We start from the raw sequence: 19,719 nt of genomic DNA on the forward strand, positions 1-19,719 counted from the left end.
TCATAAACAGGGGTGGTGCCCAGCCGTCCGTCATTTACAGCTATTTTTTTTCTTATTTAGGTTGTCAAGGGAGACGGTCAGAGGCTGTAAGAGTGATGTTTTCAGGGGTTCTCTATCATACTGAGAGGCAATGGAAGCACAAGGACAGCCACAATGGAATCATCTTCAGTGGCAATGCAGGCAGACAGACAGTGGCATTACAATGGCAGTGCAATGGTTCTCATTATTAAGGTGCTGGTAATGACAGCGCTGGAGAGCTGAGAGTGGAGTGTGTAGACTAGTGCTCATTATTATTAAGGTGCTGGTAATGACAGCGCTGCAGAGTGGAGAATGGTATTAATAATGTGCATTATTCAGAAAATTTGCAGAAAACGACTTTATTAAAAACAGGAGTTATTTATTGCAGACACTTCAACATGTAAAATAGATGATCTTACTGGTTGCATTTAAAAAAAAAAAAGAGACATTTTTAAAAGCAAATTTTAAAACGATGAATGTGGTTGCCGAATTCTTTGAACTTTTTCACTGGACAGAAGCTCCGAGGAGTGCTGCAAGACCAAACAAAGTGACTCTCAAGGTACAGCCAAGCCCAGTCAATCAGCGGTCAGAACATTCACAGTCAAAACTAACGCATCCAATACCCCCAAGAACTGCTAAGGAATGTCCCTACCAAGTTTCAACACAATTGGATGCACCGTTCAAGATATAAGTAATATAGTGCAATGGTTGGAAAATGAGATGCCAGAATTATTATTTTTTTAATGCTGTGCGTTTGCCGATGACTGAATGAACTTATAATACCCCTAAATTTTACCATCCAGTTAAAAAGCAAATTGAATTATCTCCCAAAACAAAGCGCTCCCCATGCAATATTAGGGGGTCATTCAGGCTTTAAATTAGCCAGGCAATAATGAACATAACACCTGGCGATAACATGTGCTGGCACAGACTGCTCCAACTAACAGAGAACGCCAAAAATAAACACTTCAAACCGCAAAAACAACACTCCGTCACTCTGCTTTATCCTTGTGCTTCAAATATACAAGGGCTTGGACACAAAATTAGGAACACCTGCCATAACACTGTCAACAGGCCGTTTTTTTCTGAGTAATTTGTGCCATTTGGCCTATAGAAGCACCTACCAACCAAGCCCCTGCTATCCGAGCCTGTCGGACCTCGCTGCCTCACTGTGACTGATTGTGAACAGGGAGATGCAGCTTTTATATTATACAGAGCACTTATGCACCACAGATCACTAACGTTAAGGGATTATTTTGACTTGTGTGAGCTACACATTGCTTCTAATTATATGTCCAGCTCCCTACAGTCTATGTTCAAGTGCTTTGACGATGTAGACGCCGTACAGAGTTTTTAATTGCTTTGTTGGGTTTGCTGTGCTGAGCAGCTTCTGGATTATCCGGGACAGCTGGTCAGGACAGAAGATTCCTCCTCTTCTTTTGAAACGGGGTCCTACTGGCCACACAGGCATCAGTCGCACAGCAGGTTAGAAATGACATCTTCAAGCTCTGCTACAGCGCCAGTAGAACAACAGACATGCGTCACAATCTGGGCTCCAACACTGGGGTGCTATTGCCTTGGTTCCATCTCCACTGGGTACCGAGTTGAAAGTGGGCTGGAAATCAGTCCTGTTGGTTTCCATCTGGAGCAGTCTGGGTTCATCCTGGTTTAAACGGAGACCCTTGTCTGACAGCCCCGGTCAGGATGGAGGCTCGCTAGCAGAAAGCAGGAGATCGATCTCCAAGCGTCCTGAACAGCGTTAGATAAAGATGACTCACGCTAAACCTCAAACTGCAGGAACAAACAAAAAACGTGCAGGCACGACAGGTGGAGAGCTGTCGATTCTATACATAAACATACATTCAGTATTGCTTGCTGGGACACAGAGAAAGTGCATTGATTCAAATGGAGGACGGAGCAGGGCACAGTGCCAGCAGGCTCTGTGCCACGGTGATCTTTGCCCTTGGCTGGCTGGCTGGCACAGAAACAAGCCCCCTCTCTCGTGTGAGGGGGGGGGGGGGGGGGGTGAGGGTGGAGGTTACATGGAGGTCGGCCCATCGCCTAAGTGCTGGATCTTCTGTTGGATCATGGAGCGAATGGCCGTGTACCTGCAACAAAGGAAACTTGTCAGTTTGTGGATGTGAGGGGCTCAGGGTGGCGCAGTTTGTAAACACAGGTTCAGCTGGGTTGCCTGTCATCGAATCTCATGGAATCTTACACCCAAACGCAGCTGGATCAATACAATGTTGAGCAATACTGCTCAGGTCTGGATCAAGGTAGAGAATTTTTTTTTTTTTTTCTTATAATTTTAATTCTCCAATTGTTTTTCATTTTTTTTCTCCCGATTTGGAATCTGCAATTATTTTTAGGCTCAGCTCACCGCTACCACCCCCACGCTGACTTGGGAGCAGCGAAGACGAACACACGCTGTCCTCCGAAGTGTGTGACATCAGCTGACCGCTTCTTTTTCACCTCAGAGCTACAGCGTCGGAGGACAACGCAGCTCTCGGGCAGCTTACAGGCAAGCCTGCAGGCGTCCGGCCAGACCACAGGGGTCGCTGGTGTGCGGTGAGCCGAGGACACCCTGGCCGACCTAACCCCCCCCGAAGGCGACGCTCGGCCATTTGAGCGCCGCCCCCTGGGAGCTCCCGTCCTCGGTCGGCAAAGGAATAGCCTGGACTTGAACTTGCGACGTCCAGACTATAGAGCGCATCCTGCACTCCACGTGGAGCGCCTTTACTGGATGCGCCACTCGGGAGTCCCTGGTAGATAATTATTTTAATCAGCTTCTTTTAGTTCATTCGGTTATTGTACATTTTTTAAAATCTATTTCTTGTGATCTGTTTATTTCACTCACTATAGGGCAGGGGTTTTCAACCGGGGGTACACGCCCCCCCGGGGGCACTTCTAAGGGTCACAGGGGGGACGCAGGACGAATTAAAAAGAAAGTAAAAGACAATAATGATCTTGAATTTAACGGTATTATATATTCTCTAAACCACGGTGTATAATTTCTTAATCTTTGTTTAGCAGCTCAAAGTGAACCGCAGATAAAAACACACACACAGAATCTATCACGTCCACATTTTCCACTCTGATATATCGTGAAGCAGGCGTCTGCCGATTGTGGCTCTGGAGAGCGCTCTGTGCTGCTCATGAGTTTTGTTGTTTTCAGCTTGTCGTGTCAGTGAAGCACAGTGTTTCTGCATTTTTTTAGAAGTATAAATGCTCCGGTAAACACAATACGGCTTCATTTCAGTAACAACAATAGCGGCTGATTAAATATGTTTTCGGTGTTTGAAATGGATGCATTTCTTACTTGCAAAAGAAAAACGAAGGAAAAAAACACAAGAGTCTACAGAAAGTGCAAAGCGACAGAAAGTTATACAGAGTCCCTCTGGATACCTTTTATGGTGGCTTTAATGATAAAAAGTTTATCATTGTTAGTTATTATAGTTTAATCTTGAGGTTAGTGTTTTTGATGCTGTAAACATTTGAAATGGCGCACAGAATTATGCTGAGATGGGAAGTAAATGGTAACGTGATAAACACGTAATAATTCTATTATTTATGATGACTTTACCAAATAGAAAGCAAATACGAAGAGATTCCTAAATATTGTCTTTTAATTCTGTGCATCCAAAGACATGCAATTATATATTAAATAAACAGGGGAAAAAAGAAATGTGTTAATCAGATTATTCTGCCTTTTATTGCAACCCTGGTACCATTCAGTGAGTTGAAAATTGTAAAGAATGCTTTAGCTGAAACCTCCCGACAGAAGGGGGACAGTTTCAAAATAAGGTTGAAAAACCCTGCTTAGGGTAATCAGTTCCCTGACGTTTGTGCAGCAACAGCGCCCTCTGGGAGGCACTCCCTGGTACTGCAGCAGCTACGAGGCAGTATTACGAGGCTGGTCTTGGATTGATGCTGTGAGGTTTCCGTGTACACATACTTTGTCTTGAGTTTCTGAACCTCGCGGTCCTCCTCCTCCTTCAGCTTGGTGATGAAGCTCTGCAGCACTGGCATCTCAAACTTGATGTACTGAGCCACCTGAGAGAGGGAGAGGACAATGCACTGTTCATTGTTCAATTAGACGGGGGGGGGGGGGGGGGGTATATCGTTTACATGCTGTTAAGAAGGAAGAAGAGGGGGGAGGCATTGATATTGTGTGTTATTAAGATTATAGTGGTTAGGGCTCTGGACATCTCACCCTTGACTTGATTAGTTTTATAGTTTTTAAGTTATGGATGGGGTGCTGACATTGGAATGAAAATAATACAGAAGCCATAATATTTTCAATAATATTATTATTATAACATTTTCATTGTCAGTTTATGGCAGTAAAAAGGTCAGTGTCCCAGATTAATCGGCTTTTTGAAATGAACATATTGATAAATGGATTTAATGAAAACGTGCCAATAAATACTTCTTAAAGGTATGCGTATCTGCATCCCTCTGAGAGCCTGCATGAGAATCACTCACGAGTATCTGCAGCCCTCTGAGAGCCTGCATGAGAATCACTCACGAGTATCTGCAGCCCTCTGAGAGCCTGCATGAGAATCACTCACGAGTATCTGCAGCCCTCTGAGAGCCTGCATGAGAATCACTCACGAGTATCTGCAGCCCTCTGAGAGCCTGCATGAGAATCACTCACGAGTATCTGCAGCCCTCTGAGAGCCTGCATGAGAATCACTCACGAGTATCTGCAGCCCTCTGAGAGCCTGCATGAGAATCACTCACGAGTATCTGCATCCCTCTGAGAGCCTGCATGAGAATCACTCACGAGTATCTGCAGCCCTCTGAGAGCCTGCATGAGAATCACTCACGAGTATCTGCAGCCCTCTGAGAGCCTGCATGAGAATCACTCACAAGTATCTGCAGCCCTCTGAGAGCCTGCATGAGAATCACTCACGAGTATCTGCAGCCCTCTGAGAGCCTGCATGAGAATCACTCACGAGTATCTGCATCCCTCTGAGAGCCTGCATGAGAATCACTCACGAGTATCTGCAGCCCTCTGAGAGCCTGCATGAGAATCACTCACGAGTATCTGCATCCCTCTGAGAGCCTGCATGAGAATCACTCACGAGTATCTGCAGCCCTCTGAGAGCCTGCGTGGGAATCACTCACGAGTATCTGCATCCCTCTGAGAGCCTGCATGAGAATCACTCACGAGTATCTGCATCCCTCTGAGAGCCTGCATGAGAATCACTCACAAGTATCTGCAGCCCTCTGAGAGCCTGCGTGGGAATCACTCACGTATCTGCATCCCTCTGAGAGCCTGCATGAGAATCACTCACGAGTATCTGCATCCCTCTGAGAGCCTGCATGAGAATCACTCACAAGTATCTGCAGCCCTCTGAGAGCCTGCGTGGGAATCACTCACGTATCTGCATCCCTCTGAGAGCCTGCATGAGAATCACTCACGAGTAGCTGCAGCCCTCTGAGAGCCTGCATGAGAATCACTCACGAGTATCTGCAGCCCTCTGAGAGCCTGCATGAGAATCACTCACGAGTATCTGCAGCCCTCTGAGAGCCTGCATGAGAATCACTCACGAGTATCTGCAGCCCTCTGAGAGCCTGCGTGGGAATCACTCACGTCGTAGGTGACCTCCTCGCCCAGGTCCTTCTCCATCAGGAAGATCTTGCTGACCTGCTCACAGGGGCCCTGCAGCACTCGCACAACCAGGGGGTAGTCTGTCAGGATCAGCCTCTGCCGCTCTGAAATACACACAGAGGGACACACAGAGGGACACACAGAGAGACACACAGAGGGACACACAGAGGGACACACAGAGGGACACAAAGAGGGACACAAAGAGGGACACACAGAGAGACACACAGAGGGACACACAGAGGGACACACAGAGTCAGCTCTGAGACCTTTCCACCGTGCACGCTTGGTGTGAAAGGACTGTATGAATCTGTGTGAAATACATAGAAAGGCCACTAGAGGGAGTCAAGTCAGTTTAGTTTACTCTCCACTACTGCTGAACGTTTCAACATTAGAAACATGGGGAGAGGGGTGGAGAGAGGAACGGCCATGCAGACGTAGGAGAGGAGAGTGTGACAGGTTAGGAAGGAGAGGGGATGGGAGGAGAGAAAGGGAGGGAGAGAATCGTACCTCCACTGGTGTGCACCAGGTACAGGGCAAATTCATCAGGAGAGTTTTCAATCTGAGGAAAAAAAAAATTTTAAAACACAGGAATCAATGCAGAGTCAAGTGCTGCAAACGAGCTCACAGCTGCTCCAGTCCCGGCTGCACACAGCGCAGGTTTCATTCTCAACGTACCTTGAATTTGTTCAGCAGCAGCTTCAGCACTTGAGGCGTTGTCATGCTGCTGTTGATCCGCACGTTCGTCACGGAACCAAACGCAGGAGTGAAGACTGCCGTCTGGAACAGACACACAGACACACACGCAGACACAGAGGCACACAGACACACACAGACACACAGACACACACGCAGACACAGAGGCACACAGACACACACAGACACACAGACACACACGCAGACACAGAGGCACACAGACACACACACACACACACACAGAGACACACACAGAGACAGACACACAGACACAGAGACACACACAGACACACACAGAGAGACACAGACACAGACACACACAAAGACACAGAGACACAGACATACAGATACAGACACACAGAGACACACAGACACAAAGATACACACACACACAAAGACACACACAGACAGACACACACAGACATACAGATAGACACACAGAGACAAACACACAGACAGGGTGTAGGGAAATGTTAATGATCAGAGAGAATGGCAGAAAACCAGTTTGCTATAAAGACACTGGCATAAGTATAGATGCCAAAGCAACAACTCGCTTAGCCTTATACTTAGCATGTAGAGTGATATGTATTTGAAAGGAGGCCTGTGGTAAATAATGAACCACAGTACCCTTGTAACAGAGAGTAGTTAGTGGTTGGTTGCACCTGCATGGAGTAACAGCTGAATAACTCATTTCTATTATAATTAGTAAGATAACAGAAACACACTGTAGTCACGTACGCTCTGAGCTGATAGAGTATAAATAGCTGGTATAGAGGCAACACACACAGAGAAGCTCCCAATGCCTCCAGATCATCAGTAATAGCTGGTATAGAGGCGACACACACAGAGAAGCTCCCAGTGCCTCCAGATCATCAGTAATAGCTGGTATAGAGGCGACACAGACAGAGAAGCTCCCAATGCCTCCAGATCATCAGTAATAGCTGGTATAGAGGCGACACACACAGAGAAGCTCCCAATGCCTCCTGATCATCAGTAATAGCTGGTATAGAGGCGACACAGACAGAGAAGCTCCCAATGCCTCCAGATCATCAGTAATAGCTGGTATAGAGGCGACACAGACAGAGAAGCTCCCAATGCCTCCAGATCATCAGGAATAGCTGGTATAGAGGAGACAAACACAGAGAAGCTCCCAATGCCTCCAGATCATCAGGACCATCTGTGTATCAGTCTGAGGCTGTCTCTCCAGGGGTTCAGGTAATCTTGTCAATTGCCCGTCTCCGTTAATGCTAGAGGCACATATTGTATCTAATCCATATCGTTCCATGTAGACACAGGAAGAAAGCGTCTGTTTGATTAGCTGCTGTACAGGTGTCACTGCTCTTCCCTGTCGCTGTGCATTATAAATCACAGATAAGAAATCTGCAGTTTGACAAGATCCTAGTTCCTCTTATCCCGTCACATCTCGCAGAGAACATGCAATTCAAAAGTAATAAGAACACCTTGTTATCTTGTATAGCAATTTCTGAGAACTCTGTTTTTTAGATTCATTGTGAGTTGATAAGCTGTATGTAGGGTGTCCCTTGTTCAAGATCAAACTGCATTATTATTAAATAAGAGGCACCCAACACACCTCATATCCACTTACTGTATAGCTGAATACAGTAAGTGAAGTCCTGAAGGTTTTCAAAACATTTATTCTACCATTCATTGTGCAACTGAATGTTTCATAATCCCCACTCCTTCTATCCCCTTATTACCCTCCCTCCCCTTCTCTCCCTTCTCCACTCCACTCCCCCTCCCCCTTCCCCCTCTGTCCCCTCTCCCCCCTGCCTCCCCCTCCCCCTCCCCGTCCCCTCTCCCACTGTCCCGCCTCCCCCTCTCTGTCCCCTCTCCCACTATCCCCTCTCCCCCCCTGCCTCCCCCTTCCCCCTCTCTGTACCCTCTCCCCTCTCCTCCCCCTCCCCCTCTCCTCCCCCCCCCCTCCCCTCTCCAGTCACCTTGTGGTTGTAAAAGTGTCCGTTGATGGAGAATCTGTGGCGTTTGAGTCGTCTCTGGTCGCTGGGGGTCCGGCGGTTGCCCCTCCTCCACACGCCCGCATCGCTCTTTGTTCGGAGGAGCTGAGGGGAGTCCTCCTCTTCACACTCTGTCAAGCCTGCGGGGGCAACAGACTCCAGAATATCACAAGGAGCTGCATGGATTTTATACACTGCGTTTCATAAACTGCTGATCAGAGCTTTTAATTGTAGCCCTCTAGTTATTTCTGATTGGATCACGTTTCCTTCCTACCTGCATTGTTCTCCTCGGCGACAGAACTGCTCTCTTCCGATTGGCTCTCTGGCTCTGTGATCTGGATAGTGGGCGTTTCCCACTCTGTGCTCTCAGGCCTGCAAAGAAGACAGGTGTCAATCAATCATCGAAAACATTCTAGTCCTGAAGATAACTTTAAAAGATAACTCGCAGCTTGAAAAGCGAAAGCGCTACCATTGGAATTGAGATACGTTCTTGTAAATCAGTAACACCAATAAGACTCCCATTGCACAGCAGTTTGATCCATTCCTGGTTTTACTAGGCGTTTAATAAGACACACCTGATACACTGTGGCTAATCAAGCTTGCAGTAAAACCTGGAATGGATGTAACTGCTATGCAATTGGAGTCTTATTAACATCCCTGTTAAGATTCTGTTTCATTTCTTAAGCATTTTAACGTTAACATGATATATACATACGTGTGCAAGGCTGTATGTATACATCATTTATGATATGGAAATTATAAATTAATAACCTTACATTGCACTGTTGTATGAACACTGCAGCTGACCCCATGCACGTCTCTGATAGCGTTCAACACTGACGTTGTTTAAATGTGTTGAGTGTCTGAACTTCACATCCCTATTTCATATCTATTGATTTGAAGGTTCAGTTAAATTCGGAATGTTCTGGTCCCACTCACTTCTGTGCGTCCAGCGTGCAGCCCGAGTGCCAGGATGTGGAGGAAGGGGGCGGTTTGATTCGCTCGTTGTCATCTTGCATCTGCAATCTGATAGGCCGGCGCAGCCCCCAGAAGATGTTTAATAAGCCCTCCACTATCAGCTCCTCCTCCTCCTGTAAAAATGAATACAGTGGAGTAACACACACTGACACACACACACACACACACACAGAGACACACTCACAAACACACACACACACACACTCTCTCACACACACAGAGACACACACTCACAAACACACACACACACACACTCTCTCACACACACACACAGACACACACTCACAAACACACACACACACTCTCACACACACAGAGACACACACACACACTCACACACACACTCTCTCACACACAGAGACACACACTCACAAACACACACACACACTCACACACACACTCTCTCTCACACACACAGAGACACACTCACAAACACACACACACACACTCACAAACACTCTCACACACAGAGAGACACACACTCACACACACACTCTCACACACACACAGAGACACACAATCACACACACACACTCACACACTCTCACACACACTCTCTCTCACACACACACACACTCACAAACACACACACTCTCACACACACACTCTCTCTCACACACACTCAGCCCCACGCAGGGTAATCGACTCCCCCACTGTCTCGCACAGCACACAGTCTGTTTAATTATTGAAGAGGACACCGAAGGGGAACAAAGCACCAGCTGACTAAGTGGGGGGGCCGCGGGGTGTCAGAATGATGGAGGAGGGGAGGGCTTTACATGCTCACCTGCACACAATCGTTTCCGTGGCGACTAGCTGACACCCAGATGGAGCAAAACACAAAAAGACCCCCCCCCCCCATTCGATTTCCAGTTTTTCAAAGCAGAGGGGCTCGGAGTCAGTGTGGCTTAGTGGTTAGAGCTGAAGGACTAGGAGGCAGTGTGGCTTAGTGGTTAGAGCTGAGGGACTGGGAGGCAGTGTGGTTTAGTGGTTAGAGGTGAGGGACTGGGAGGCAATGTGGCTTAATGGTTTGAGCTGAGGGACTGGGAGGCAGTGTGGTTTAGTGGTTAGAGGTGAGGGACTGGGAGGCAATGTGGCTTAATGGTTAGAGCTGAGGGACTGGGAGGCAGTGTGGTTTAGTGGTTAGAGGTGAGGGACTGGGAGGCAATGTGGCTTAATGGTTAGAGCTGAGGGACTGGGAGGCAGTGTGGTTTAGTGGTTAGAACTGAGGGACTGGGAGGCAATGTGGCTTAATGGTTAGAGCTGAGGGGCTGGGAGGCAGTGTGGTTTAGTGGTTAGAGGTGAGGGACTGGGAGGCAATGTGGCTTAATGGTTTGAGCTGAGGGACTGGGAGGTAGTGTGGTTTAGTGGTTAGAACTGAGGGACTGGGAGGCAATGTGGCTTAATGGTTAGAGCTGAGGGACTGGGAGGCAGTGTGGTTTAGTGGTTAGAGGTGAGGGACTGGGAGGCAATGTGGCTTAATGGTTAGAGCTGAGGGACTGGGAGGCAGTGTGGTTTAGTGGTTAGAGCTGGGAGACAGAGGCAGTCTGGCTTAGTGGTTAGAATTGAGGGACTGGGAGGCAATGTGGCTTAGTGGTTATAGGTGAGGGACTGGGAGGCAGTGTGGTTTCGTGGTTAGAGCTGGGGGATTGGGAGACAGTCTGGCTTAGTGGTTAGAGCTGAGGGACTGGGAGGCAGTGTGGTTTAGTGGTTAGAGCTGGGAGACTGAGAGGCAGTCTGGCTTAGTGGTTAGAACTGAGGGACTGGAAGGCAATGTGGCTTAGTGGTTAGAGGTGAGGGACTGGGAGGCAGTGTGGTTTCGTGGTTAGAGCTGAGGGACTGGGGGCAGTCTGGCTTAGTGGTTAGAGCTGAGGTACTGGGAGACAGTGTGTCCCAGCGGTTCGAGCTGAATTTCATAAATGAATAAACATACAAACCAGTCAGAGTGCCTACCTCTCTGTGTCGCAGCTGCAGGTTCTGTCCCTCATAGTACAGGTTGTAGGTTTTCAAATGTGACAAAAGTTCACTTCTGCAACAAACGAGTAAAACATACGTCAAGAGTCTGAAAAACTGTAAAGAAAACACTTGTACTGTAGGGTCCTGTCCACAAAACTCTGAGGACTATTTTAAAAGACTTTTTAAAAAAGCATTTATAAACATTCTCTCAGTTTAAAACAGTGCATTCACAATTGGTTTGCATGGGCAGATTCTTTCTAACTGATTCGGTTCGTTTTGCAGTTTAATTTACTTTTCTATCATGCCCATCCTGATCCAACATTATAAAAAAACTGTCAAGAGTGAAAAAAACAAAGCCACAAAAACCACACACATCTCAGGACAATAACCCAGGGTGCACTGCACAGCTATCATGTTGCCATGTGACATAACCAGTCTGTGTCCAAAAGTGCAACGAGAATGCAAATCCAGCAAAGACCGGAGTGCTTCTGAAGGGAAAACAAAAGGAACCGATTTGATTTCCTCCAGAGTTTGTTTCCAAGTGAACTCCGTTCGGTTCGTTTAGAAACTAAACATACATGAAAAGACCCTTAAACACTTTGAAAATGGTTTGAGGAGCTACAGACTTCATCTCATCGGTAAAAACGGTCTTTAAAAAAAACAAAAGGGCTTAACAAAGCATTCCTGGCAGTTTCGTGAATAAGAGCCCCTCCCAGCACTTACTTGGCGATGTACTTATTCTGTCCGATCTGAACCGAGTCCTGACTGCAGTCCATTCTCCCTCAGCCAAGGGGAACCATCGGCAGCGCTGCAACGGGGAGAGGGGGACACATTTAGAGAGCGCACATCTCATAACAAGCCAAGTACAGCATCACAAATCAAGGATCACAAATCAACCAAGCACAGTGACTGCTTCTCAGAATTCCAGTCGTACACACCATGTTTTGCCTGATATATTCATGCCCTTTCAAAGAGTGCAAGCACTTTGTTATCACTGGCACCCCTTTAAAGGGGAGCAAACCTCTTACCTCTATTAGCAATCTGCTATGTTTTTACTGTGGGAGACTTTAATAAGGGCCTGTGGTTGCTTAGGCAGGGAGGGGCCAGGCTGCCAGCCAGGTTTGAATTGATTCGGTTTGGAAACACAAGGCAGAATGCAGCCTTTATCACTCTCAGGACGATGGGGTCCCATGCAATCACATGACTGGAGCAGCGAACTGCAGAGTGCTTCATACCCGATGTGTTCCAGCTTGTCTGGCAAGTCTACACAGTGTAATCTGCACATCTTTCCATCTGTCTGGGTGTGTGTGTGTGTTTGCCAAGTGAAGTGTGCAGCCAAGGTAAGAAGCTAAGGGCTCGATCTGATCAAACGATACCCAGCCGGGACAAGCCACCGCTGGATTTTATTAGAGAATTTTAGAGCACTAGGGGAATCATCCTTGGCAACGATAGGTGGTTGAAGCAATGCAGCGCTGTAAAATGCTCTGAAAAAAGATCTTGCTGCTGTATACAGAAGACTGGACCTCCTTTCAGCACTGGACACGGTTCTGAATGATGTGCTACACACTACTGCATTGTTTTTCAAGATTCAAAATTGTGGGGCAATACACTGTATATATACAGGTAGAGGACAAAAAAATGGAAACCCCAATGTAAAGTCACTTAATAGGGCGTTGGGCCACTATGGTATCCCGCTCTGTGGAGTTCTCGGCGGACCGTTTTTGATGAAACTGGCTGCTCACGCCCCAGGTTTGAAATTTGCAGTCAATTGATCTGCAGTCGCTCGTCTGTCTTGCACTTCGAATTAATGCACGGATATCACGATCCTGGAGTATGCGCTTCCGCCCACTGTTGCCCTTTGCTGATGATGTCTTTCCCTCGGAGTTCCATGCCGACATCACCTTAGACACTGTTGCTCGTGAAGCATCAGCAAGTTGAGCTGTCTTGGTCACTGAAGCTCCTGCCAAATGCGCCCCAACAATCACTCCTCTTTCAAAGTCACTGAGGTCTCTTCTTGCAGCCATGCTAGCCATAATTATAGGCAACCAGGCCTGTCCAGCATTTTTATACATGACCCTAAGCATGCTGGGATGTTATTTGCTTAATTAACGCATGAGCCACACCTGTGTGGAAGCCCTTGCTTTCAATATACTTGGTGTCCCTCACTTACCCAGGTGTTTCCATTTTTTTGTCCAATGTCTGACATTCTAAGATTAAGATCCAGGCCAGAATCAACTTGAAAAATGCTTTTCTATATTGTGAAGCTGACAGTAGGATCCATAGTAAGAAAACCAGCAATCGATGAACTGTAGACAGTACACTGCACTTCATACTGAAGAAATGTTCTGGAATCTTTGATGACCTGTCTGTGACCTCATCACCAGAGGCTGGAAGCAATATCCCTACGCAACCCCATAGAGAACAATGGAGAAAAAAAGAACTACTTTTCAAGGCACTACTTTCTACTAGCAGAAGAGCACAAAACCTAAAGTGCATCACAGAAGTTTAAAATCCTCATTCTGTATCGGCTCTGACAGCAGCAACACCGGGCACTGACTGACCAGTGAAGATGGACTGCTCTGGTCAACAGGCCTCATTACCAACAAAAACTGGGCTGGTCTGCCTGGTGATTCCCTCTGTGTCAAGTGCTATTGCTCAATTGCTGGCATTCTTATCTCCAACAGGAAATTATATGAAATACATTAATATACATTAAACACCTATTTAGTGTTTAATAACAGCCATCATTTAAATACATTTTATTTTCTAATTGTGTTGTGGTGGAAATGACTAGCAAGTTGCTTTGTACAGTATACAATCATATATATATTGTAAAAGGAACTCACCCATTCGGGTTCGTTGCCCCTTTAAGAACTTGACCCAGCACACAGAAATTGGGTTTTCAGCGCTGACGCGCTAATTTTTTTAATAACACACAATAAAACAAAATACAAAATAAACACCTAGCTCTTTCTGAGCACTAACTGCACACGCAGGAACCTAACTACCACAGGACAGCTAAGCCGTTTCCCTGCCCAAAACTTAACCACACAGGTTTGCACTATACCTTTTTTTATCTCGGGACTGCCAGGAAGCAGAGCACTCCCTTCTGCCTCCTTCTCCTTAGCAGCCCCGAGCAGACTGCCTGCTCTCCTTTTAAACCCCGCACCTGGGCCTAATTTTCCAATAACGCCCAGGTGCGGATGATAATTAATAATAAAACAATTAAACAATTAAGAAATCAATTAGAAAATCAAATGAAACAATAAAGCAACACAAATCAAAACTGTGCATTTCCCTCGCAGGGAGGTTTTAACCCCCTCCCTGCTGTCTCTCACAACCCTCTATCTCACAATATATATATATGTAATGTAGCAGTTTTCAAATTGTAAGTATAGCCTATTATATAACAACCTGTTCAAAAGCAATGGCAGAAATTAAATTTAAAAAATCTTCATACTTACAGTTTCAAGAAGGAATTGCGATGAGTTTGATAAGAGTGTTTCTACAATCCCACAAGTTGATCAACGTGCAGTACAAGACCAGAACTACAAGCTCCAGGTTATCAAGTTATTAATCCCCAAGCAGCCCATGCTGAAGTCTTGAACGAAGCTCTGAATACACGAGCCCCAATCTCACTTCAAGACTGAGTGCAGGCAGACAGACAGGACAGCCCAGCCTTCCCTGATAACAACCCCAAGCAGCTCTGCAAGCAGGCTGGGTTTCAGAGTTTGAGTTTCAGATCAGCTCCTCTCAGCTTCCTCATTGAACCCTTTACAGGAAACTGAAAAGTAACGCAACCCAAACTTCCCCTTTCTCACTGACAGCTTAGAAAAAACATGCAGCCCACTGCAGAAAAAGCCAGGTCCACGAGGCTGATACAATTACTTGTAGCCAAAACTAAGGATTTCCTTTTATTTCCTTTGATTTAGAATGTATCACATTACAGAAATCCAGCTTGTGTTCAGATTTTCTGATAGAAAAATGAATTTGGCACGTAATGTGTTAAGTGAGATACATGCTCCACGCTGGATGCTGGTAGAAAAGTGGTTTATATTATAGCCTCACTCTGCTGTTGTTCAGCGATGAGGAGTCTGCAGAACTCTGCTCAGCCCTGCCTGCCTGCCTGCAGTAAATCTACCAGAGAGGAAGCACTGCGGATCTGATCAGGAGATTATAAACTCCGACAGCAGTGCCTCTGAGTCGAATCTTTCTTTACCACTCTAGCATCTACAGGGACATGTGTGCAAGCCCGAGGAGATGACGTGTTTATGGCAACAGCAAGTGCTAAAACACAGCAGAAACCCAGAACGTCAGACAGCTGGTGCAATCTGGGTAAAATAACTCTATCCAGCACAGCGGACCAGTAAACTGATCCCAGTCTTGGGTAAGCCCCTCTATCGCTGCATGACTTATTTCCATTCAAGACACTAGGTTGTAGTTCAGTTTTGCAAAGTGCTAACACAGTGATAATTCATTCGTATTATTTATTTTTTTTGAAGGAGAAAACCCCATTTCACAAAATCAGAAGGGGGAAGCAAGCGATCTTCAGCATTCTCAATTTTCCCATTTTGTAACATTAACCTGAGATTCTCTCCTTTTTAAACAAGTTAATGACCAGCGATGCAACAGCTGTGAATGCACGACTCGCAGGGGCTGATCAGTTGTTCTGTACTGAATTTCCGGTGAGAGTTTCACCAGCTCTGTTTCCTGCCACAAGCCTCGTGGAGTCGAAGTCGCAGTCCTCATCTGTGATGCGATCAACACCCTTCCGATCGCAGAGCGATTTAAAAGAAAAAAAGAAAAAAGAGACCAACAGTTCAGACTCATTTCGAAGCAGCCTAACCAAGGTTTTAAAGTCCAGCCCAGCCCCTATTCCAATGAGCTAATCAGGCCGTGGCTATATATAATGCAGGCGTGCATTTATTTGAAATGATATTTAAGCTACAGACCAGTTCCTTGTTTCTTGAGCTCTGAAAGTTGAACCTGCTGCACAGCACAGTACAGACAGTTCATGTAATTCCTGCACTGGATATAAATAGGGCTTTACATTTATCTGCTATATAATTATGGCTTCAGAGGAAATGTCACGTGGCTGGGTTGGGTTGGGTTGGGGTTAGATACTGGCAGGGAAACATGAAATATTCTGCGTTTACTTTGTTTGTTATTTTCACAACAGCAATGACTCTATCAACTCTCTCTTTGGGAATATCTGGAGCACAGATTTTGCTACAGATTTCCACCCCTGAAGCAATTAGTGGCTGGCCAACTCGCTAACCTGCCACGTCGAATCAGACAGCGACCCCACACCCTACTGACAGTGTTTTGGCGGGTGTTTCTAATTTAATGTCCAACCCCATACTGTGCATGATTCAGTTTCTGTTGCCATGGCACCGTTACAGCTGACCACCGTCCCCACAGAGTTCTATGAAACCGGTCTAGCCACATCAAACGGATGGACTCTGACTGTTTTGTGGCTGTAAACCAACTGTATTTATTTAACAGAGTGGAAACTCTTAGAATGTTAACAATAGTTTATTTTTTTTAGGATGTAGCGCCAAGCATGTTACAAGATGGGGATGGAGGGGGAATGTGCAAACTAACAGGACTGCCAACACAGCCTGCTCTCAGATAAAGCTCTGCAAGGCCCCTGGTTCAAATCCCAGCTCACTCACTGACTCACTGTGTGACCCTGAGCAAGTCACTTAACCTCCTTGTGCTCCGTCTTTCAGGTGAGATGTAGTTGTAAGTGACTCTGCAGCTGATGCATAGTTCACACACTCTAGTCTCTGTAAGTTGTCTTGGATAAAGAAGTCTGCTAAATAAACACATTAAGAAGTTGAGTGATTAGCAAGGGAGAAAGCTTGTGTACATTGAACCTACACACACACTGACACATGCAAGGACAAATGCCTTCAGGGAATGTAAACTAGCTGAACTGCCAACACAGCCTGCTTACTGTTAAAAGTTAAGCGCGCAGACAGTATGATGACATTGTAACCCTACACACATGCAGTATACATCCCCTCCAGTCACAGCGTGTATAATTGCACCATGATAAGTTTCTCAGTTTGTATCTAGTTTATTTGACATATATGTTTTTATTCAAAGATTTGGTAGGGCAAACTATTTTAATATTTCTAAAAAAAAAAAAAAAAAATCTTGACCGAATGTGGTATATTTTGGCGGTATAAATAAAAAAGAAAGACAAATGGCCAAGTAATCTTGGGATAACACAGCTATTAACTCTCCATTATAATTAATCGCCAGCCAGCTGCGGCACTGGAGACGCAAACAGATCAATACAATTCCACGCGGTTAAGTTGATGGATGGAGACGCTCAACCAGCCCGTGTTATGCATCCCCAGGCACCGCTTGGATCCTTCAACGACCTTCACCGTCCAGATAAGCAAAACAAGCGGCGGAGCTCCCAACTTCCACCCGTGCCGGGTGGGGGGTGATGGGGTGTCGACTACCCTCTGAGGTCAAAAATATAGGCAACTCGAGACAGCGAAATGCAACGAAGAAGGACGAGCTGGTCGTGTTTGAAACACGTGTGCTGGAGCGTTATTTTAGGGAAGTGAGGGGGGGGGGGGGCACTGTCTTACCCAAGTCCGCATTCAAAATGGGGGACAAGCAGCCGGACTGTCATCCAAAACAGAACCAAAAGGAAGAGACGCCAACGCATCTCAGCTCTAGAGAGTTCTTAAGCAATCATAAACCTACTGTTACAAACTCAACTCAGGACTGCAGCACCGTTACAAAAAAATACATCGTCGCAAATTATACAAGCACCATACAAACTGAGACACATATGTGATCAATGCATTCATAATAAGTGCAGCCAGCTCTATTCACGAGATTTAAATACATACATCTAACCTTGTTACATAACCTCCCCTTCATTCAGCTGTAATTCAGTTAATCTCTTTATATAAAAGTGCGAGACGTTTGTACAGACTCCAAAACTGTAGTGTGACTTTCTCAGGGTTTGCACCGCAGTCCTGTGTGTCTGTGTGTCTGTGTCTGTGTCTGTGTGTGGGTGCTACATTGCTAATTAATGTTTATTTATTTTTTTAATTAAGATGTCCCGATCATCAAGCCACAACAAAATGCAATGAAAAGTGAAACGTTTTTTGCAAACATCACTTAAAAAATTAAAGGCGGCGTAAAAAAAAAATATATATATATATATATATATATATATATATATATATATATATATATATATATATATATATATAAACACATACACTTACTTAAAACATCCCTCCAAGTTCTGCCATGTAATTCCCGCCTCGGAAACGCCGGTGATTGATTTTTTTCTGTTTGTTTTTTTTATTTTATTTAACAAAGTGGCGATTTTCTCCCCCCTGTTTTCTTTTTTAGCAACGCATTGATCACAATGTCCCAATCTGGTAGGGGCGGGGCCCCGCGGTCTCATCAGCTCGTCACGGATAGGCAGCGGCACCCAATCAGCGCCGACCTCACTCCCTTTTGTTTGGGTCCGTAACCAATTGCCGTGGAAGGGGGCGGGTTCTGCTCGCAGACAATGCACGACACGGACAGACAGTTCCACATGTCAAAGCTTAATTTAACCCACTGAGAGCTGGGCGGTTTTTAATTTCATCCCATTATACTTTCCCTAACATCTGGTCGGCAGAGCACTTTAAGAACGGGGGGTGTCGTGTACGTGTTCATTATGTGTCTCAACGCCAACAGCGAGACCAGACATCTTGTTAAAAACCTTTAAAATGCTACCTCAATTTATACAGTCGGGCTGGTGTGTTTGTGTACGATTCTCTTAATCCATGTTGTAATTAATATATAAACGTATTCTTCAAATGCATGCAGTAAATGGTCACGTTTATTTAATTGGGACTCACGCATATTATATTACCTTAATCAACAAAATTCACTTACAGTACACGATGGGACAATGTTTTATCTCAAGTTAATTTAAATAATTTATTTTCAAAAGTTTTTTTTTTTAGAAATAAAATCAAGTCTGATACTAAACAGATTCCGAAATGTCAAACTTGATTTTATTAATAAAAAAAAACAGATTTAAAAAAATGAATCTTTAAATAACTTTCATGAACTAAACTTGTGACTAAAGCGGCATTGTGTTTGGATATACTTCATTAGTATCGCTTACTAAATCGCATGAATGATATGCGATGTGCTTGCCTCCGTTTACAAAAGCCACGATTATGAACCCTTTCAGTCCTGAGCTGTTTTTGTCGAGCTGAATTGAATGCAAAATGAAATTATAAAATTCAAAAAGGAGCTCCTTTATTGAGTGTGCATGCGAACACATTTTGACATGTATTTTGGTAAATGAGACTTCAAAGTCCCGTCAGAACTTTAAGAACTCTAAACCAAACATATTAAAAAATAACGTGTGAGACTACAGTGCCCTCAAAATGTCAAAACATGTTTGTTCTCAATTGTATAATAATACAGCTGACGCAATATTGGTCTCAC

General features: G+C 45.3%; 1 protein-coding gene across 3 annotated transcripts; it reads right to left on the bottom strand.

Annotated features, from left to right (window-relative positions):
* Nucleotides 1-376: 376 nt before the first annotated feature.
* On the bottom strand, nucleotides 377-18,651 carry LOC117966480 (ras association domain-containing protein 2-like). Of its 3 annotated transcripts, none has more exons than XM_059008496.1 (11): nucleotides 18,492-18,651; nucleotides 11,956-12,040; nucleotides 11,230-11,305; nucleotides 9,241-9,392; nucleotides 8,576-8,673; nucleotides 8,287-8,441; nucleotides 6,311-6,412; nucleotides 6,143-6,194; nucleotides 5,618-5,739; nucleotides 3,974-4,071; nucleotides 377-2,126 (listed from the first exon to the last, which is right to left on the bottom strand). In XM_059008496.1, the coding sequence occupies exons 2-11, from the start codon at nucleotides 12,006-12,008 to the stop codon at nucleotides 2,057-2,059; spliced, it is 978 nt and encodes a 325-aa protein (XP_058864479.1). In that variant the 5' UTR covers nucleotides 12,009-12,040; nucleotides 18,492-18,651; the 3' UTR covers nucleotides 377-2,056. The 3 variants fall into 3 exon arrangements, with proteins under 3 accessions (XP_058864479.1, XP_058864480.1, XP_058864481.1); XM_059008497.1 differs by lacking the exon at nucleotides 18,492-18,651 and adding an exon at nucleotides 14,697-15,416; XM_059008498.1 differs by lacking the exon at nucleotides 18,492-18,651 and adding an exon at nucleotides 14,300-14,363.
* Between the last annotated feature and the right edge of the window lie 1,068 nt (nucleotides 18,652-19,719).

This window comes from Acipenser ruthenus, chromosome 37, assembly GCF_902713425.1.
Source record: "Acipenser ruthenus chromosome 37, fAciRut3.2 maternal haplotype, whole genome shotgun sequence".
In the NCBI taxonomy this organism is placed as follows: Eukaryota; Metazoa; Chordata; class Actinopteri; order Acipenseriformes; family Acipenseridae; genus Acipenser; species Acipenser ruthenus.

Coding starts and splice junctions, on each gene's coding strand:
- LOC117966480 (XM_059008496.1), bottom strand. CDS start 12,008: ATGGACTGCAGTCAGGACTCGGTTCAGATCGGACAGAATAAGTACATC. Junction 8,674..9,240: donor TGCACGCTGGACGCACAGAA/GTGAGTGGGACC, acceptor TCTTCTTTGCAG/GCCTGAGAGCACAGAGTGGG. Junction 6,413..8,286: donor GACACTTTTACAACCACAAG/GTGACTGGAGAG, acceptor TGTCTGTTCCAG/ACGGCAGTCTTCACTCCTGC.